The 16321-nt window shown below is 52.9% G+C and overlaps 4 protein-coding genes across 5 annotated transcripts; 2 read left to right on the forward strand and 2 right to left on the reverse strand.

The window, feature by feature from the left end:
- Positions 1-76: 76 nt before the first annotated feature.
- LOC126575952 (ornithine decarboxylase-like) lies at positions 77-1577 on the reverse strand. Its single transcript, XM_050236967.1, has 2 exons — positions 296-1577; positions 77-208 (listed from the first exon to the last, which is right to left on the reverse strand). Exons 1-2 carry the CDS (start codon positions 1540-1542, stop codon positions 121-123), a joined length of 1335 nt encoding a protein of 444 aa, XP_050092924.1. The 5' UTR covers positions 1543-1577; the 3' UTR covers positions 77-120.
- Positions 1578-2430: 853 nt separating this feature from the next.
- LOC126575487 (serine-rich adhesin for platelets) lies at positions 2431-9334 on the forward strand. Of its 2 annotated transcripts, none has more exons than XM_050236203.1 (6): positions 2431-2780; positions 3347-3441; positions 3528-7633; positions 7712-7882; positions 7963-8175; positions 8299-9334. In XM_050236203.1, exons 1-6 carry the CDS (start codon positions 2482-2484, stop codon positions 8446-8448), a joined length of 5034 nt encoding a protein of 1677 aa, XP_050092160.1. In that variant the 5' UTR covers positions 2431-2481; the 3' UTR covers positions 8449-9334. The 2 variants fall into 2 exon arrangements, with proteins under 2 accessions (XP_050092160.1, XP_050092161.1); XM_050236204.1 differs by having other exon boundaries at positions 2431-2774.
- A 48-nt stretch (positions 9335-9382) lies between these two features.
- LOC126575495 (BET1 homolog) lies at positions 9383-10112 on the reverse strand. Its single transcript, XM_050236212.1, has one exon. It carries the CDS (start codon positions 9883-9885, stop codon positions 9523-9525), a length of 363 nt encoding a protein of 120 aa, XP_050092169.1. The 5' UTR covers positions 9886-10112; the 3' UTR covers positions 9383-9522.
- Positions 10113-10198: 86 nt separating this feature from the next.
- LOC126575486 (endoribonuclease Dicer) lies at positions 10199-16061 on the forward strand. Its single transcript, XM_050236202.1, has 7 exons — positions 10199-10477; positions 10573-10920; positions 10993-11653; positions 11737-12077; positions 12140-12394; positions 12469-12913; positions 12975-16061. Exons 1-7 carry the CDS (start codon positions 10466-10468, stop codon positions 15995-15997), a joined length of 5085 nt encoding a protein of 1694 aa, XP_050092159.1. The 5' UTR covers positions 10199-10465; the 3' UTR covers positions 15998-16061.
- The last annotated feature ends 260 nt before the right edge of the window (positions 16062-16321 follow it).

Here is a 16321-nt window from a genome sequence, read left to right on the forward strand (position 1 = left end):
TGGAAACATCCAGTTTTTCAGCGCAGGAGTTGCTTGTTTTCACAGAAATCCTTTCACAAAACATTCTTTCTCACTGGTATCTTTATTTGGGGCTCTTCATAATCTTCGTGCGAGCGCCAGTCAATTTCGGATCTGCTGGTAAGTGCCCTCGAGGAAGGACAGCGTTTTGCGCTTCCAGTCCTTGTCGTTGATCTGTTGCAGCATGGTCCTGTAAACATTGAAATGATTATAAAGCAACTGCTTAGGACGTTGTGCTTGTAAAGTGGAATTCCTTTGCCGAATTCAAGAATCTTACCAAGTCGGTTCACTGACATAAACCTGCACAGTAGGTTTGGGGAACCCGTTAAAGTTGGTAGCAAGGGTCATCCCGTACGCACCGATATTGTCGAACACGATATAGTCCCCGATTTGGTGCTCTGGGAAGTCCACATCCTCACAAGCCTGGTCGTGCGAGTTACAGGTCGGTCCCCAGATGGTGGTTCGGTAGCTGGGTTCATTACGTCGCTTACGCATTGCCAAAGGCACGGCACGATGCAGATCACTGTTCTGTCTTAAGCTCAACCAATCAAACAACGATCCCCAAATACCGTCATTGATGTAATACAAGATCTGCTTAATCTTTTCACGCTCTCCCGACTCGTTCCTATCGCAGATCACCTTTTTGCCCTGTATAGTCGAGAGGAGTGTGACGGCGGAACCAACGTAGTATCTGCCAGGTTCCGCAATCACGTTCACCTCCTCTGCATTGGGGAAGAACTCCTGTAGGCCCTTCTGTACCGCGTCAGCGAACGGCTGGATCGGTTTATCGCTATCCCCCGGGAATCCCCCACCAATGTCTAGCAATTCCAGCCGAACACCGAGCTTCGATCGAGCATAATCGAACACTACTCGGGCCGATTCGATCGCATGATAGAAGCAATCCGCATTTAAACTACCACACCCAACGTGAAAACTGACGCCAATCACCTTCACACCGAGCTCGACCGCACGATCCATCAATCGAAGTCCATCTCCGCGAGCATCGCATCCATACTTCCTGCCCAGCAGGACCAACGCTTGATCGTCATCGTGCCGGATACGTAGCACTAACTCTGCGTCCGGGTACTCTTTGGCCACCTTCTCCAGCTCATACTCGTTGTCGAACGTCATCCGCTTGATGCCGTGCGATCGTGCAAAAGCAATCGCTGGAAGGGATTTGATGGGATGAGCAAACAGGATCCTCTCCGGCTCAACGCCCAACTCCAGGATTGTGCGTATCTCGGGTTCCGTTGCACAATCGAATCCTGTACCAAGGTGTGCCAGCGTGGCCAGTATCGCTGGATCATCGTTGCACTTGATGGCGTAGAACGGAGTAATGCCGGGCATGACACGTAGCCAGTTCAGGTGCTTCTGGACGACATCGTCCAGATCGAGCACGTGCAGTGGATGCTCCCGTGTTCCGGCTTCGATAATTCGATCGATCTCCTTCTCGATACTGTCCGCTTCCTGTGGCAGAATCGTTAGCTTGCCAAACTTCTCAAAGTATCCACTTTCTGGTGTCATCTCGTGGTCAGCGGTCTCGTGTACTGTACCTTCTGCTTGGCACAACTTCGTGGACTGAACTGAACTGAAAAACAGCGAGCTAGCTCAATTTGCGCTGTTGCTATCACCGACGCATTATCTTTAATTGCCAACCAGTTGACAAAATGATAAGGTTGTAGATCTCTTTTTGGGAATCGGTGTGTTAACACCGATTAAATCCGAGATAAATTTATTAAAATTTATTAAATTAAACCGAGATAAATTTATCTCATGGCTACTAGAAGACACAATCTGAAGAACAAAAGACACTCATGAACTATTTTTTTCTAGTCGCTCTACTACCGCGAGCCTAGTAGAATTATTATGTTCGGTAGATACGAACTAAAAGTAATTGCGGAAAAGGAAGAAGTATTCCGCAGAGGTTGTTAGATATTTAAAAAATCCTTTCACAGGTCCTGTAAACATTGAAATAATTATAAAGCAACTGCTTAGAGCATTGTGCTTGTAAAGTGGAATTCCTGTGCCGAGTTCAAGAATCTTACTGCAAGAAGCGGAAGCACCTGCGGCTCTCCCGCGGTACCACCTTTGAGAAGTCGTGAACGTTCTCTGGAAGAGAGGGCGGCTCCTGGCGGTTGTTCACCTTTGGGGCCTCTCTGGTAAGGGAAAAAAAAGATCGTTACCTGGTGCTGGCCGGAAGCGAAAGCGGAAGCCCTTGTCCGGTTGGCACGCTCTCGCTCTTATACCAACGGTCCATTCAAATTTCCCCATGCCCATGCAGCAAAACCCGCGGCCGTGTTTGTGTGCGTGTGTTCAGCAAAACCCGCAGGAGTGTGTGTGCGTGTGCGTGTGCATGTGTTCAGCAAAAATAGCTGAAAACCTCGGAACTTCCCTCCTCGGAACGGCGTCATATCTTCGTGCGAATCACAGAAAAGCAACGGAAAACGCGCTTCGGCAGGAATTATGAGTACACCGGAAGTGGCCACCAGTGCTGGTGGCGGTGCTAGTGGTGAAAAATCGCTCGTGTCGGTTTCCGTTTCCTCGTCGTCGGTGTCCGCCTCATCTTCGTCGGCCACGGTCTCGTCGGTCACGAGCGCTGCGGGAGGCAGCGGCGGTGGTGGCGGACTCGTTGGCAAAACCGTGTCATCCGGGGGTGGTGCCAGCACGACGACGACCACGATACCGATCGATCTGGCCGCGGCCTCCAAGGTGCTGGTACGCACCGATAAAACCACCATCCCGGGCGGGACCACCACGTACAGGTTCGTTTCCTTGCAAGGCGCGTTTTCTCTTTGTTCCCCCCCCCCCCTCCCCCCCTCCACCCTCCTTCCAACGAGTTTGCTTTTGGCCCAGCTGCGGAGTGAAAGTCGCCGTCGTTGCGTATGCATGGTGGCTGGTGTTCGCGCTACTTCACGATATCATGGCAGGCTAGAATATTTTCCATTGCGTGCTCTGTGGTAGACCAAAAAGTGGGCTCACTCACTTTCTTATCATCATCGGGTTTATTTTTATTGAATCTTCGCTCTCTTGCGCTTCTTCTCGACGCATTTTCCCACACTTTTCCTCCCGCATTCCGCTCTCTCGCGCGCGCTCTCTCTCTCTCTCTCTCGCTCTCTCACTCTGTCTCGCGGCTGTCTCTCATCTACCAACGAAAATCGGTGTCATTTTCTTTGTGAGCAAATTTTCTTCACAAAACAGGAAAAACCGCCTGCTGCGGCCTGTTGGTTGCTACGGGCTCCTTTTGACACTTGGCTAGACCTGGGCGGCCCCTCGTTAATGGCGATTTCAATTACAGCTTTGCGCTAATTTCTTTCTTCTTCCTTACCAGATTCGGATCGACAGCCACCGGCCAGATGCGTGTCGTCATACCGAGCAGCGTGTCCCAGCAAACCTACTATCGCCAGCCGGCAAACATTAAGCAAGGTAAGTGTAGGGGAGCGGAGGTTCATTCTACATCGCCTTGTTCCATTGACTTATCGAGTGTGTTCTGCTTCTGCCCTCTTATTCAGATGGAACCACAAATCGAACACAAATCAGTACGCTACCGGCAGGAAGTGCAATCACCGCGGGAGCGACCGGTCGTACCGCGGTCACGGCGACCTCCGTTCCGTTGACCGTGTCCCGTGCCCAAAGCACAACGCCAACGACCGTCTCGTATCATGTCTCGAACCGGACCGTCCAATCGGCAACACCGATCGTGACGGCAAACCTGCCTCCGGGGGCCGCTGTCCGTGCCACGACCATCAATGGTCCCATACGCATCTCGACGCCCCCGATCCAGGTGGCCAACAGTAACAGTGCCAGTGGTGGTGGTGTTACAGGTGGTGCAACAGTAGCCACAGCCGTCGGTAATACGACAACCTACGTCCGGATGCCACCGAATGTGGTGCAATCGCAGGTACGAAGTACGACTTCCGGTGCTACACCGACGGCCACGGCAACGACAACACTCGTGCAGAACTTTCAAATGTCCGCCCAGCTGTTACGTGCCGCGGCAGGTGCTGGCGGTGGTGGTATAACGGCGGGCACACTAACTGCCGCCGGAGTCACACCGAGGGCACGTGTGGTTACGCAAACCACCCTCCCTACCAGCCATCATCAGGTGGTTCAGGGCAGTGGCGCCAGCGGTACCCCAGTAGCCGTTGTGAACAGTTCCGCTGTGGCCAGTTCCGTCGGTGGTCAACTACAAACCGTGGCAGTGAGCAGTGGAAACGCCGCCGGTAACAGTAATAACGCTGCATCCGGTGCATCTTCTGGCACCAGTTCCTCCCAGCAGCATGCCTACGTAGCGGCACTATCGATGGGACCACGGCAAGTGTCTACGCTCGTCTACACGAACAACAGTGCCAGTGCCGGTCAGCAGCAGCAGCAACAGCAACAACAACAGCAGCAGCAGCAACCACAACAGTACACAATCAGTAGTGGACCAAATCAGCAACGGCTTACCCTGGCCACCACTCTCTCACCACAGCGTCCAACGACTGCAACCGTAATCGGGGCAGCAGGCACCACCACGGGGACAATCCGTCCCACGATACAGCGACTCCCGACGACCGGTATCCGGGTGAGCAACTTCCGTTCGCCCGTACTCGCCTCAACGACCGTGCTCACGACGATCGCTTCGGGCATTGGCGGTACCTCCGGGACGCTCACAAACACCCAGCAAAGCCAACGAACCACTGGCACGACAAACATCTCGAATGCCATTCCGGCACGCATCATTCAAGTGCCGAATCCGGCGGCCGCCGGTGGTACAACCGCAGGAACGGCCCAGATCGTTAATGGGCGCATCCAGACGAATCTACTGAACATTCAGCCCCTGATCGTAAGCAGCAGTAACGGCCGACAGACGGTGGTTGGTGGTGGTGGTGCTACACAGCAGCAACCGGCCGGGCTTACGATCGCTCAGGTCACTGGCAAGCTCACACAAGTTGGAACAGCAAATGTGGCAACAGCGGTGGCAGCCTCAACAGATAGCGCATCGAATTCAACGACCACCACCACTCTGCAGACGGCATCCGGGCAACAGATTGTAGTCAGTACGACCGGTGGTATGCCCGGTGTCGTACCAGTGGCCGCCAGTGGTGGTACACCGGCTACGATCATCACCGGCAATCTCATCGCCACCGGTGGAAGTGCATCTGGTGGTAGTGGTGGTACAGGTGGTGTATCCGTCAGTGCCGGCAGTCATCATGGAACGGGACAAATTACGCAAATTGTCAATATGAGTGCCCCGACGGTCGTATCGGTGGCCAGTGGTGGAACACAGGTTGGTGCTGGTGCTGGTGGAACGGCTACCACGGTCATACCAATCCCGTTGGCCCTTACCGGAGCACGCAGCATTCAGGGAGCCGCTGGTGCGACTGGCCATAGTCCACTGAGCATCGGAACGGTGGCTACATCTCTCGCAGGAATCGTGCGTACAACGGGTGGTGCAACAGCGGTCACTTCACTTGCATCGGTGCTCCCGATCGCCAAAGTAACCCCTCAGCAGCTGGTGGAAGGGGTCGGAGGTAGCACCGGTGCTGGTGGTGGTGGTGGCACACTACACTACTCCGTGGCCGCCAGTGGCAATGGACCATCGTTGTACATTCAAACACGCCCTGGCAGTAAGATTGCTGGGCCCGGTGGTGCTACGTTGAGTGTCGTATCGTCCTCAGCACCAGGCGGCGGTGCCAGCGGTACATCCGGTGTAAGCACGGCAGCATCCGCAACCCCTTACGTGCCACCATCATCGTCCTCATCGTTCTACTACGAACGGTTAACCTCATCCCCGGCAGTATCATCAGCTGCGGCAGCGGCAGCCTCTGTCGCTGCATCGATTTCACTCGCCACCGGTGGTGGTGGTGGTGGTGGTATTCCGGTAACGCTATCCTCCGCATCCTCGACCACGATCACGACAACGAGTGGCGGGGGACCGGTCTTTTCGATTTCTTCCACCTCGAGTGTCATCAGCAGTAGCAACAGCAGTAGTGGCGGTGGTGGCGGTGGCGGCGGCGTTGTCGTTGGCACTACCGCAGCATCATCCAACAGTCAACAGGCGACATCCGGAGGGCATCCTACGGTTGTGTCTTCGTTGGCGCAGTACGGTGCCGGTGGATCGTTTGCGATCGTACAAGCCACCGGTGGAGCAGGAGGACATAACGTTACGACTGGTGGTAGTGGTGGTGCCGGGACTGGCCGTGCAACACTCACGACTGGCCCTATCCATGGTCTTGTGCCAGCTTCACTGACGGGCGATAGTGGTACGGGCGTTACCAGGAGCATCGTTTCCGTGTCACGCGATGCTTCGATACGGTTCCATCCGCAGCTACTGGTCGATGCCAGTGGCCAAACGCAACAGATCATCGTCTCCAGTACAGCCGGAGGTGTCGGTAGTGCCGCGGGCTCAAGCGTCACTGGTGGCGCTAGTGGTGGTACGATTGTTCCTTTGCTTTCGGTTGCTACCAGTAACAATGCGGTCACAATTGTTGGTGGTAACAACACCACCAAACAGCAACAGCAGCAGCAACAGGAATCGCCACAGTCGAGCATTCTGAGGAAACGGGCACTGGAGGGAACGCTTAAAACGATCAGTACACCGGCCGCTGGAAGAGACCTTACGCAGGCACTGCTAGCGGTGGAAAAGGAACGATCGGCACGGGAACAGCACGAACAGCAGCAACAGCTGCAGCAGTTACAGTTACTCCAGGCAAATTCCTCCCATGGCCAGCAGCAGCTTGAGCTGCGTGGTGAGATTCTCGTCAGCACCTCTTCACCCCTGATGGCAGCGTCCCCGGTACGGAGAGCATCGAGTGATGGTTCAACGACGGTCAGTGCCACGTCCAGCCCGGGGTTGGATGAACAGGAGGAGGAAGAGATGCGTGCGATGGCCTACCGGAATGCCTCATCTCGGCTGACCGCTGAGGGACGCTTTAAACCGGTACATGCAGCCGATGATCCATCGTCAACGATGCACTTTTCCGCCCAGCACCATCATCAGGTGCTCCATCACGGTGCATCATCATCGACGACGACGACCGCCGATGGAAGCTACCAAACGGGCATGGTTTCGATGGCCAGCGGTAGCAACACCACGACGATTTCCTCTTCCGGCAATGGAAGCTATGAGCAATCGCCACGCAAAAAGGCCCGGAAACAGTTGCTACAACCACTGACGGATTCCACTGCTGGTGGGACAGGAGGAACAGCTGCAGTAGGACCGCTGGCGAAATCTGGATCCTCCGCTTCCGCTACCGGGGGGAGTCTCACGACGACGGGGGGAGTCTCACAAAGCGTTCCACAGCAGCATCAACTGTACGTCGATCATGTCGATGGAGCTGTATCGGGAAATGCAACCGAAGCAATGGATACGAGTGGTTCCGGAATTGTTCTCCTCAGTGCGCAGCAACAACCTGGCAAGCATAACAGCACAGTGGCCAGTTCGATGGGACAGAAGATGGCAAACAGTATGAAACTGCTGGAACCAGCAAGCTCTGGAGCAACGGTAACTGGACAGCAGCAGCAACAGCCACAACAACAACAACAACAACAAGATCATCAATCTGGAGCAGCTGGGCCTGCATCGAAACCGATCGCGGTCTCGCGGAAGACCAATAACGTTAGCTTACTGCAGGTATGTGCCGCCTTGGAAGACTCAATTACAAAACCATCTTTCTTGAACAAACAGATTTCCGTTTTCCCCCTTTTTCAGTCGTACAAACAAACGTGGAAAGCGGCCAATAATCACTTCCAGCGGTATACGGACGTGAAGCAGCGTGAGGAGCGGCGACCAACCGTCATGGACATCGCGAACCAATCGCACATTCTGCAGAAGGTGAACGGATGGAAGATTTATCATCTTAGCGCACAGATCGAAGATTTGGTAAGGAACGCATGGACGGGCACAGGGACCTGTGTAGCGCAACCATACTAATATTGTCCCAATCGTGTTTCTCTCTTCAGTGTGATTTGGAATCTCAAGCGTATGGAAAGCTGGGCCAGATGTTGCGTACGATGGAAGCTGCGACAGCGAGTGCCAGCAGCAGTAGTAGCAGTAGTAGTGGCAGTAGTAGTAGTAGTAGTAGTAGTAGTGGTGGTGCTAGTGGCAGCTCTTCCACAGGAACTTCACCGAAATCCTCCACGTCCGATCTCGAGCGTATCAATGATTTGCTGAAGGTAAGAGGTTATCCGGCCGTAGAGATGTGATTCTGAGGAACATCTTAGTAAACATTGCGTGAACCGCAAAAAACTTAGCAATCAACTAGGAGCTTAATTTGGATTTTTTTTCGCATTCCCCAGGGCAACATGCAACGAAGCAAAATCGTAATCGACGGCATCAATGAGGCGCGCACGCAGATAATGAAAATCTTTGATCACAAACCGCGTGTCTCCGATATCATACTGCGATGTGCGTCGAAGCGGAACTTCAAGAAGCGGGAAAAAACGTAAAACCACCAACAAACACGCACAACAGGCGCTAGCTACTTCGATGACCATCGCGGCACCACGGGCGATAAGAGACAAGGTGATGACTGCAAGTATGGCATGGCAGAGCACCAGGAGAACTGCACTCCTGAGGAGTCGTAATCGATTGTAAATAATCTCCAGTACTTGTTGTAGATTTATTAGGCGTGTTGAGACAGTGCAACGTGATTTTTGGGGGTTTTTTTTCCTGCGCTAGGTTTGTGTCATATTAGGGTAAGCGAGCAAGGATCGGTGATGCGTTCCGTCAGCCCATTTGATGTTGTGCATCCCTTTTGTTTTTAACACCCACTATCATCTTTATCCGGATACAGCGGCGAGTTTGTGTATGCATGTGTGTGCGTGTCTATGGTAGGGAAAGTTTAGGAAACTCAGCTTTTCACTCATTTCTCACTCTCTTTTTTACAAAAAATGTCTCCATCAAGATTAGCCGGTAAGTTTTAGGCAATCTCCCTTGAATCAAGCGTTGCAGATGTGATCGTTTTAGCACAGCAGACACCCCTTTGCTATTGCATAGATACCCGTGGCTTCGTAGCGATAAGTTAGGAATGCTGTTAGCGTTTTTGAGGGTTGATTTTAGTTTATCAAGTAATCCTTCAATTTTTAAACACTTCCCCTAACCTAGTTACTGTAAGGCGATCAAGTAAAGCGGATCATTTTAGGAAACCTAAGCGAGAAAGCAATATATTGTTATTGTAAGCAAGCGTCCGCTGGTGGTGTTTTGGGGGAAACCGCAATTTCTCAACCACAGCGACGGATTGTCGGGCGCCGGGAATCAGTAGCATGATTTAGTACGTTCCGAAAATGAGAAATAAAAGAAAACAATCAAACTCATAACAAATCGTTCGTCATTCGACACTTTCTGGATGTTTCTGATAAAAAGGAGAACAACGCAGCCATGAATCGATGGTGTTATTTGGTTTTTCAAAAAATGGTAAAGTTTTATATGGAACACGCTCCTGCTTCTTGGCTTGTATACATTCCGGACACACAGATGGAAAACAATTAAATAAAACAAAGGCAACCGCTGTGCGGTGTTCATTATCGAAGCTTCAGCACGATGTACAGCAGGAAGAAGACGGCCAGCACGAACAGAAACATGTAGCACATGTAGTTCCTGTGGCCACCCTTGCCAAGCCGCACCACTCGGTTGATGGTGTTGGACATGAAGCCCCCTGTTCGGTCCATATCTTCATCCATGCCACGCAGCAACCGGTCCTGGTACCGCACCTCATTCCCGATGTCGATCGTCAACGATTTCAGGGCACCGATCTTACCCTTCAGCTCCTCGGCCATCCGCTCGTTTTCCTCCTCGAGCGCATCGCCACTCGCCTGCTGGCCACCACTCGGTCCCGGTTGGTGCTGCGGGAGCGGCTGATAGTTGTAGCCCTGCGAACGGCGCATCTTTCCCGTCGTCGTACCACCGAAGTTCGCCACTTTGTTCTCCGTTTGTGGTTTTATCAACTAAACGACTTAGGTCGGTGCTGGGTCGGTGGAATGTGCCCGAACCTCCTACGGGGGAATGCGGCCCTTCCGGGGCACGTCGCCACTCTTTTTTCCGTTTGCTACTATACGAACTTGTGGAAAAATGGTTCGAAGCTAAAATCCTTTCTTCCCTTCGTTTCTGTTGATTTGGCTACGTGTGTTGTTTTGGTCGAGAAACGTCATCCTAGGGTGGAGTAATATTTCTACCCGGCCGCTTCTTAGCCCTTTACCGGCCGGAAAGATCGCGGGTGGTTTTGGAGTTTTGTTGCTCTTTTTTAAACAACAAAACTAGTTGTTCAAATTCAAGTGTTTGTTGATTAAATGTTTTATGTAGGTTGTTCTGATCTCAAAAATTCTTATTCCGTACCCTCGTGCCGCATTGGTCTTGTCCCAGTTTGTGAAGTAGTAAAGTTTGTGCCTGATCTTGTCGCTGATGCAATATCGCCGGCTGCTGTAATTCCGGATTTCGATAAGCTGACGCATCAGCAACAAAGTAATCATGTGGAGTCAGGTTCGTGCATTAGTTGGCTTCTTTTCGTCGCGCTTGAAGCAGTAAAAATCGTTCTCTCTGTTCCGGAATCCCCGTACACCGACGACGCCATGCAGGACAAGAGCCGACAGGAGGAACCGGTGGAAGATCTGGTTGCTCGGGATTACCAGCAGCAGATGAAGGATATCTGCTTGCGAAAAAACACGATAGTCTACCTACCGACCGGGGCCGGTAAGACTTACATCGCGCTGATGGTAATGCGCGAGATGAGTCACCAGTTGCGGTCCAACATCGACGATGGGGGCAAGCGGACGTTCTTTCTCGCCAACACGGTCGCGTTGGCCAAACAGCAGGCCCAGTTCTTTAGCCGCTTTTTCCCATTTAATGTGCGGCTTTACACGAGCGAGGTGAACTTGGACACCTGGAAGCAGGACCGATGGTTGAGCGAGTTTCGCGAAGTGCAGGTTGGTCGGAAAACTCATCGCTTCATCCAAGCGATTGAAAATAAATTAATTGCTTATTCCTTTTTCCTTCAGATTTTAGTATCTACGTCGCAAATTTTACTTGATATCCTCCGCCACGGATACCTCTCTCCAGGCAACATCAATCTGCTCGTGTTCGACGAATGCCACCGTGCGGTAGGCCAGCATCCGATGCATGCTATAATGAAGGAAATGATGGGTGCACCGAAAAACTGCCAGCCGCGTGTCGTTGGCCTCTCGGGGACGCTGCTGTATCGGGAGCTGAAGTCAAAGACGCAGGTGGAGGAAGAGTTGGAGCGGCTCGAGAACACGTTCAACGCGACGATCGCTACCGTTGGCGACTACGATGAGTATACGAGCATGTGCTCGTTTTCGACAAATGCCAAGGAAGTGATCTGTGTCTACAGGAACAGCTTTCTGGAGTCGGTGCCCGTTATCAGGATGGTAATTGGGATGGTCATGAAGTTTTCGGAACAGGTCGAGAAGATACATCTTCCGAAGTACAACACGACTTCGACGACTACGCTGCGCGTCAGTAAACCGAAACCAACGAAAGAGGTGAAGCGAGCACTGAACGAGTTTCAGCTGCAGCTGCTGGAGCTCGGTATCTTTGGTGGTTCGGTCGCGTTGCTAGGCGTCATCGTGGAGATGGAGCTGAACAAGCGAAAGTCTGAGTGCTCCAAAGCACGCGCTCTCTACCGTAGCATGATCTCGTGTAAGTTGACGGAGTAGGCCATAGTTAGATGGTATTCGTTGTTAACAATCTATTGTAATTCTCGGTAATCTTTTTCCATCCAGTTTGTGAGGAGGTGTACTGTGTGCTGCAGAGCGTAATGAAGGATATGCCAATCCGGGTGCAGGTGAAGAAGTTTTCAAGCGATCGTGTCCGTAAGATGATCCTGTATCTCGAGCAAGAGTACAACGGCACGACAGCAGACACGGAGAAGCAGGCGCTGGTGTTTGTACAACGTCGCTTTAGCGCCAAAGTGCTGTATCATGTGCTGCGGCTCTACTTTGGTCATGATGAAAAAAATGTGCCCGAGGATGATGCCATCATTCGGCCCGAATTCATCGTTGGCATTAACCGACCGATGGAGGAATCCATCGAACACATCATCATTGCAAAACATGATCGACAAGTACGTTGCACATGGCATTCCCACATGGCGGCACATGGCTCTACCTCTTTGTCACGTTGCAGGTGATCAAAAAGTTCCGCAAACACCAGATTAATGTGCTTTGCGCTACCAACGTGCTGGAGGAAGGCATCGACCTTCAAATGTGCAACATTGTCATCATGTTTGACGAACCGCTCAGCTACAGCTCCTACATGCAGTCGAAGGGCCGGGCGCGCATGAAATCCAGTACGTACCTGCTGATGGTAAAGGACGAAGATCGCGGGAAATTCACTACGCGCATTCAGCTGTACCATGATATTGAGGATACGCTGAAGAAGGTATGTAGCGGAGCGACACTTTCCATACGGTCCTATCTACATGCTCTCTAATCGATCTCTACCTTACGTTTCAGGCATTAATTGGTAAAACGATTAATCGTCCAGAACCGCTGGAGCATGATGTACGAAAGGAGTTGCTGGATGATATAACCACTCCATTCATTACCCCGGCCGGTGCGAAGCTCGATCTCTTATCCTCGGTACAGTTGCTGAACCGGTATTGCATGAGTATGCCGCGTGATCTGTTCACCGGCACCAACGTAGCCTGGGAACGGGTCGATCAGCACGGTAAGATTTGCGTTTCGGTGAAGCTACCGCTACAGTCGACGATCCGCGAAATCGTGCACGGTGAGCCGATGAAAAACCTGAAGCTGGCCAAGCAATCGGCCGCTTTTAACGTTTGCAAGCGGCTGTACGACGTCGGGGAACTAAGCATGCACCTGCTTCCGGTGACGGTGAAGGACAAGGTGCAGCAGGTGGACGATTTGTATTTCAGCCACTGGCGAACGGTTGGTGTTGGTGAGTAGCATGCCGCCTACGGCTCTGTGCAATCATTTCAACGCCTTCTCCACATTTCCAGAAACGAAACCCAAACAAGCCGGCCAGGCAAACAACGTCCGCTGCTATAGGGTACACTATCCGGCCGAGTCGCAACACTGCACGCCCCAGTCGGAGGCGGACGAGTGTTTTATTTACATTTTGCGCACGAAGGCACTCTTCGAGCGTGGCACGCAAGGCGGAAATATTGCCAGTTTTGCCGATCTCTACAGCAGCTCGAACAATTTCGGCATCATGACACGCAAACCCCTTCCACCACTGGCCCCAATGCAACTGTTCTGCTCTCTCGGCAAGATCGGTGTGGAAGTGGTACGGGAACCGTTACGCATTACGCTGGATCCCGCTACCGGTCGTGAGCAGCTCGCGAAGCTGAAACGCTTCCATCTGCTGCTGTTCCGCGATCTGTTACGCCTTTGGAAGCAATTTATTGCCCTCGATGTAGAGGCGGCCGAGAATGGGTTCTTGATCGTACCGATGGCTGACTCGAAGACGATCGACTGGAAGCTGGTGGTTACGTTCCCTTACCTGCAACAGTCGGAGGAACCGACCACACTAACCCGCCAGCGGATGGTGTTTAACGCCGAACACTACCGGAACCGGGTCGTCCATCCCTGGTACAAGAGCGATCCGATGCAGAACTACGTCGTAGTGAAGGTGCACGAAGAGCTCAGCCCCCAGAGCCCGTTCCCGAACTCGGTGTTCAACACGTTCGAACAATACTTCTCGACCCAACACCAGCAGGTGATCGTGCGCCCGGAAGATCAGTTTCTGATCGAGGTGAAGGGTATCAGCACGAACCTGAACCTGCTGCACCCGGGCACGGAGCAGGATGGGGGCAATGCGCGCTCGCGAAGGCGTGATTTTCAAGAGCTGCTCATACCGGAGCTCGTCCATAACTTTGAGTTTCCGGCGGACTACTGGTTGAAGGCGACGCTGCTACCGAGCGTGTTGCATCGTGTGCACTATCTGCTGATTGCGGAACAGATACGGCTTGATCTGGCCAACAGTGTACAAATCGGTACGAAGCGGTGCGATCGCATCGAACCGCTCACGATTGATCGCGAGGTGACGCTGGTGACGCAGAAAGCGGCCTCGTACAAGGTGTCCGATTTTGGCGACAGTTTCGAGGAGGACGACCAGGAGCACGACGATATGGACGATGGTGATGGTGATGGTAGTGATAACGAGGATGAGATGCGTGTTGAGAAGCTTCGTGAAATGTTGCTTAAGATTAACATGGATACCGCGGTCGATACGATCGTGTACCCGTGGAAGGAAGAGGAACTTCCGGTCGACATTGAGCGCCACTGGGAAAGCACTTCCCGTGTCGACCTTGACTACTACTGTAGCTTCGTCGAAAAATATCAAACCAACGCGGCTAAGCTGAAGACGGAAACTGTTCACTCGTTTACCAAGCGCTCCGCACCGGACCTCGAGCTCGAGCTCGGTGGATTAACGCTGGACGATTCGGCGTCGTCGTCGTCGTTCGATGAGGCGCCAGTGGGGAAACCCGCTGCACCACTTGCGATCGAGGATGGGTTAGGACCGCCGGGCGAGATCCAAATTCTGAAGCTCACTCCCTTCAATACGGCCAACCTGTGCCTACAGCAGGGGGACATTCTGCAGGCCCTCACTTCCAAGCACGCCCATGACGTATTTAACCTGGAGCGCTTCGAGTTGCTCGGTGACGCGTTCCTCAAGTTCTCGGTGTCGGCGTTTCTACTGATGCAGCACACCAGCTGGCACGAGGGTTACCTCACGACGTGCAAGAGCCGCATGGTGAGCAACCGGAATCTGCTGTACTGTGCGATGCAGTACGGGTTGCCGGGCATGCAGAAGGTCCACCGGTTCGATCCGCGCAACGAATGGTTGCCACCGTTGGCCACCGTACCCAAGGTGATCCGTGAGGCGATGATCAAGGCGAAGGAGATGCCCGCCCTGCTGTACAAGTTGGAACTGAGCGAGGAGGAAGTTCAAACCGGTATCGTGCAGCAGTCGAAGGTCGATGCTTTCCTACCGCTGATCCACGAAAACGAAGAGGAATCCCGATCGACGCTGATGGCAGTGCTGCAGCATGTGCAGGTATCGGACAAAACGGTGGCCGACTCCATGGAAGCCCTGTTGGGTGTGTGCGTAAAGTCGGTCGGGTACGAGCGCTCGTTCCGCGCTCTATCACACTTCGGGATCCTGCCACGTGGTGCCGACCTGGCCAAGTTGCTGTGCGCGCCCAATTACACCGTGCTGAGCTACCAGACGGAGCGTGACACGATTGACCGTTTGCTGATCGCCCCGGAGAAGATTGAACGGACGCTCGGGTATCAGTTCCGCAACCGGACGCTCTTGTTGCAAGCGTTCACCCACGCAACGTACACCGCAAACACGCTGACCAGGTCGTACGAACAACTCGAATTCCTGGGTGATGCCGTGCTCGACTTTCTCATCACACTCTACATCTACGAGCGCAATCCAAACATGTCACCCGGCCAGCTGACCGATCTCCGATCGGCGCTCGTGAACAACGTGACGCTGGCGTGCGTCCTGGTGCGCTTCCGGTTGCACCACTACATCCTCTCAATGTCACCGATGCTGACGGACAAGATCGACAAGTTTGTGGAGGTGCAGAGTCAGAAGCGCAACCGCATCGGTGACTGGGTGCGACTGCTGACGGAAGAATCGGAGACGCCGCTCGCCGAGTACGTCGACGTGCCGAAGGTGTTGGGCGATGTGTTTGAGGCTGTCATCGGGGCCATCTATCTCGATAGTGGATGTGATTTGGTGGCCACGTGGGGCATCTGTTACTCGCTGCTGCAGCGAGAGATCGAGAACTTTTCGTTGGACACTCCGATCCAGGTGGTGCGCCAGCTGTACGAGCATCAGGATGCCCGTCCCCACTTCAGTGAACCGCGGGTCGAGGACGATGTGGTGATTGTGCGGCTGCATTTCACGCTGCGCAACCAGCGGCTGAAGGTGTTTGGCTGCGGCCAAAACAAGGAGGATGCCCGCCGGGCAGCGGCCAAGCTTGCGCTCACCAAGCTTCGCGGCTAGAACATAAGAGCTTCCAGTGTTTTATTTTAAATAAAAACAATATGGCCATCATATGGCACCCGTAGCATGCTGAATGATGGTTCGTTCGTATTGACCGCTAGTATATGTAGCCATGTATTCTAGCGAAACATAAATAATTCCTTTATTGATGATAACGTGGTACGGAACGGTTGTCTATTTACTACTCTATGCGCTACAGCACTACGAAAAGCTAACGAGATTCACAGCAATCTCGCATTCCGTGTGTACGTGTGGGTCGCTATCTACAGACGGATTTTGCACCGAAGCGTCATCAACGTCCCCCCTAAAGGCTTGTGTGAACTA

This window comes from Anopheles aquasalis, chromosome 3 (assembly GCF_943734665.1).
Source record: "Anopheles aquasalis chromosome 3, idAnoAquaMG_Q_19, whole genome shotgun sequence".
NCBI classification, from domain to species: Eukaryota; Metazoa; Arthropoda; class Insecta; order Diptera; family Culicidae; genus Anopheles; species Anopheles aquasalis.

Coding starts and splice junctions, on each gene's coding strand:
- LOC126575486 (XM_050236202.1), top strand. Junction 11,654..11,736: donor CTACCGTAGCATGATCTCGT/GTAAGTTGACGG, acceptor TTTTCCATCCAG/TTTGTGAGGAGGTGTACTGT. Junction 12,078..12,139: donor TTGCAAAACATGATCGACAA/GTACGTTGCACA, acceptor GTCACGTTGCAG/GTGATCAAAAAGTTCCGCAA.
- LOC126575952 (XM_050236967.1), bottom strand. CDS start 1,542: ATGACACCAGAAAGTGGATACTTTGAGAAGTTTGGCAAGCTAACGATT. Junction 209..295: donor TATGTCAGTGAACCGACTTG/GTAAGATTCTTG, acceptor CAATGTTTACAG/GACCATGCTGCAACAGATCA.
- LOC126575487 (XM_050236203.1), top strand. CDS start 2,482: ATGAGTACACCGGAAGTGGCCACCAGTGCTGGTGGCGGTGCTAGTGGT. Junction 3,442..3,527: donor GCCGGCAAACATTAAGCAAG/GTAAGTGTAGGG, acceptor CCTCTTATTCAG/ATGGAACCACAAATCGAACA. Junction 7,634..7,711: donor ATAACGTTAGCTTACTGCAG/GTATGTGCCGCC, acceptor CCCCTTTTTCAG/TCGTACAAACAAACGTGGAA.
- LOC126575495 (XM_050236212.1), bottom strand. CDS start 9,885: ATGCGCCGTTCGCAGGGCTACAACTATCAGCCGCTCCCGCAGCACCAA.